Source organism: Mandrillus leucophaeus, unplaced genomic scaffold, assembly GCF_000951045.1.
Source record: "Mandrillus leucophaeus isolate KB7577 unplaced genomic scaffold, Mleu.le_1.0 Scaffold9, whole genome shotgun sequence".
Taxonomy (NCBI): domain Eukaryota; kingdom Metazoa; phylum Chordata; class Mammalia; order Primates; family Cercopithecidae; genus Mandrillus; species Mandrillus leucophaeus.
Genome location: NW_012109807.1, coordinates 8,499,452 through 8,501,819, shown reverse-complemented (window position 1 = coordinate 8,501,819; position 2,368 = coordinate 8,499,452). Strand labels below are relative to the sequence as shown.

The window sequence follows — 2,368 nt, the reverse complement described above, 5'->3', positions numbered from 1 at the left end:
AACAAAGAATAACTCAAGGGAAAGCTATTTTAAGAAATAATTTAGAAAAGGGATATTTCCACAAGAATCACAAAACAATTAAGCTTTTTATTACCAAAAGTAATATGCTGATTTATCAGTCCCTTGTTTATAAAATACCTTTAAATGAAAAAGTTATGCTTTTTTGTTTTACTGTAAACAACAACATATGATGAAACAGGATTTTAGAAAGGAGAAATGTAAACATCAAATAATTGATACAAAAATATAGCAACCAATATCTTATATGGTTAAAAAGGTTTCTTCTTTGTTACTCAATCACATCCCTTCAAAGGAGTCAGTGAAAACTCTGGGAAGATGAAATTCGGTTCCATTCATTTACTTCCCTCTGATCTTTGTTATTTTGTTAATTATTTTGGAAACCTATATATTAAAGCTTTAGGTATTCTCTCAGATTTAAAATGTACTTAAGAAACCATTTTTATTTTTTTGGTCAGAGAAAACGTTTTTAATAACAAGTTTACACACTTCCTATGAAAATAAAAAATAAAATTTTAAAGGATATTTGTGGTAAGGAGAACCTTAAATTGGAGCCCAAGACTTTATGTCCTAATCTCTGAGGCCGTGACTAAGATGTAACTAAGGCTCCCAACCGGCTGCCTTTTAGTTAATCAAAAGGAAGACGCTCCAGAGAGTCCTGACCCACTGACAGGAGCCCCTTAAAGCAAAGTTTTCTCGCTGGAGGCAGAAGAGGACGCCAGAGAGGTACAAAGTGCCAGCAGAGAGATGCCCTGTTGCTGGCTGGAAGACGGATGGCCTGTGAGAAGGAACCCGGAGGCCCTGAGTTGCTGGGAGGGGTCACTGGCCAAGAGCCAGCAGCCAAACAGGGGTTTCAGTTCTACAACCACAAGGAACCTAATTCTCTCAACAACTTTAATGAGTCTGGAAGTGATTTCCCCTCAGAGCCTCTGGACAAGGACTCAGCCCGGATGACATCTTAATTTCAGCCCCTGATACACTGAACGAACTGAACAAACTCAGGAAAGATCATGTATAGCAGAGAAACTTACCCTATTTTGAAAAAATGATGCATGAAAATGTGATGTTGTAGCAGATATTGATACTAAAGTAATAGTTTCTTCAGAACTAGGATTATGTAAGTAGACTTTTTCCATTTTTGGCATTCCAACTGGTCTGTAAAACAAAAAGAAAATTATCACAAATACTTCACAGATAATTATGATTGAATTATGATTGATAAGATGATTTCTAGTTGTTAAAAATTAATCAAAATTGTTAGACAAATACATAGCTAAATATATTAAAATGCTTTCTGAATTTATCTTTAAACTTACACATAAAAATGCATTTAGTCACTCAATAAATATTTCTTGAGTGCCAATTATGTCACGTACAGTGCCAGGTGCTGGGATACAATGAAGCAAGTCTCATCCCTGTGAAGCTCAGAACACAGTGAGGTGGTGGACGGGGCACAAAATGGTCAGTTCCTTTTCTTTCTTTCTGTACCACCACCCGGCCTCCTACCAATCGTGCCCTCTTCTCAAATTCCATGGATACGTGCTCTTCATTTTAGGAGTGGAAACTGAGTAGCAAAGTTGTGTGAGGAGATCTTGTGAGTTAGGGGCTTTTACTATACTCATTTCACAAGAATACTGGGGCACAGAAAAGTCAATTAACTTGTCAAAGGCACACTTGGAACCTGGATGTGAATCTAAGTCTTCTGGGTCTAGACTGCGCTTTAACTGCCAGTACTGAACTGCCTCTTCTCAAAATTAAACACACTCAATGGTTTGAAATCCACAAATCCATTTTAATGTCTCCCTTGGCATCCATGCCATGGTTTGCCTTAGAAGTGAAACTTTATTCTATAGTCCACTTACTACTTCTGTAGCTAATCTCACTGGTACAGGCCTCCTACCTTCTACAGCTTCCTTGCTTTTTCTAACTACCCACACACACTCACTAGTTACTAGGTTCCTTCCTAATCTCACATGACCCAACCTAAACAAGTAACTCTGTTTTCAATCCAGACCTTCCACCTGAGCCAGGCTAGTTCCATGGGCAAGTCCCCCACGGCTCTGCTAATCTGCCTGCCCTGTGTTTTCTCCCTATCCTCCTCCACCAATCCAAACCCTCTTTTTCTAATTCAAATATACACCCCTCTTTCACAAGGCCCTCTCCTCATGCAATCATTTTGGTCCACGGTTTTTGAAATTGTAAATTTCGTATTTCATATTTAAAGTTTACATATAAACCTCAAATCCCAAGCAGTTGAAAACGCAGAGCCAGAACTGCATTTTATACTTGGTTCAACTGTCCACCATGCTTTTGTTCTTCAAGAAGTTCTGTCCCTACCTTTTCTTCAATT

General features: G+C 38.3%; 1 protein-coding gene across 1 annotated transcript in view; it reads right to left on the bottom strand.

Annotated features, from left to right (window-relative positions):
- The window catches only part of TMEM131 (transmembrane protein 131), a 227,685-nt gene that overhangs the window by 138,543 nt on the left and 86,774 nt on the right, over positions 1-2,368 (bottom strand). The window contains exon 5 of the mRNA XM_011969677.1: positions 1,050-1,173. Coding sequence (XP_011825067.1) covers positions 1,050-1,173 — 124 coding nt within the window. The remainder of the gene's footprint in view (positions 1-1,049; positions 1,174-2,368) is intronic.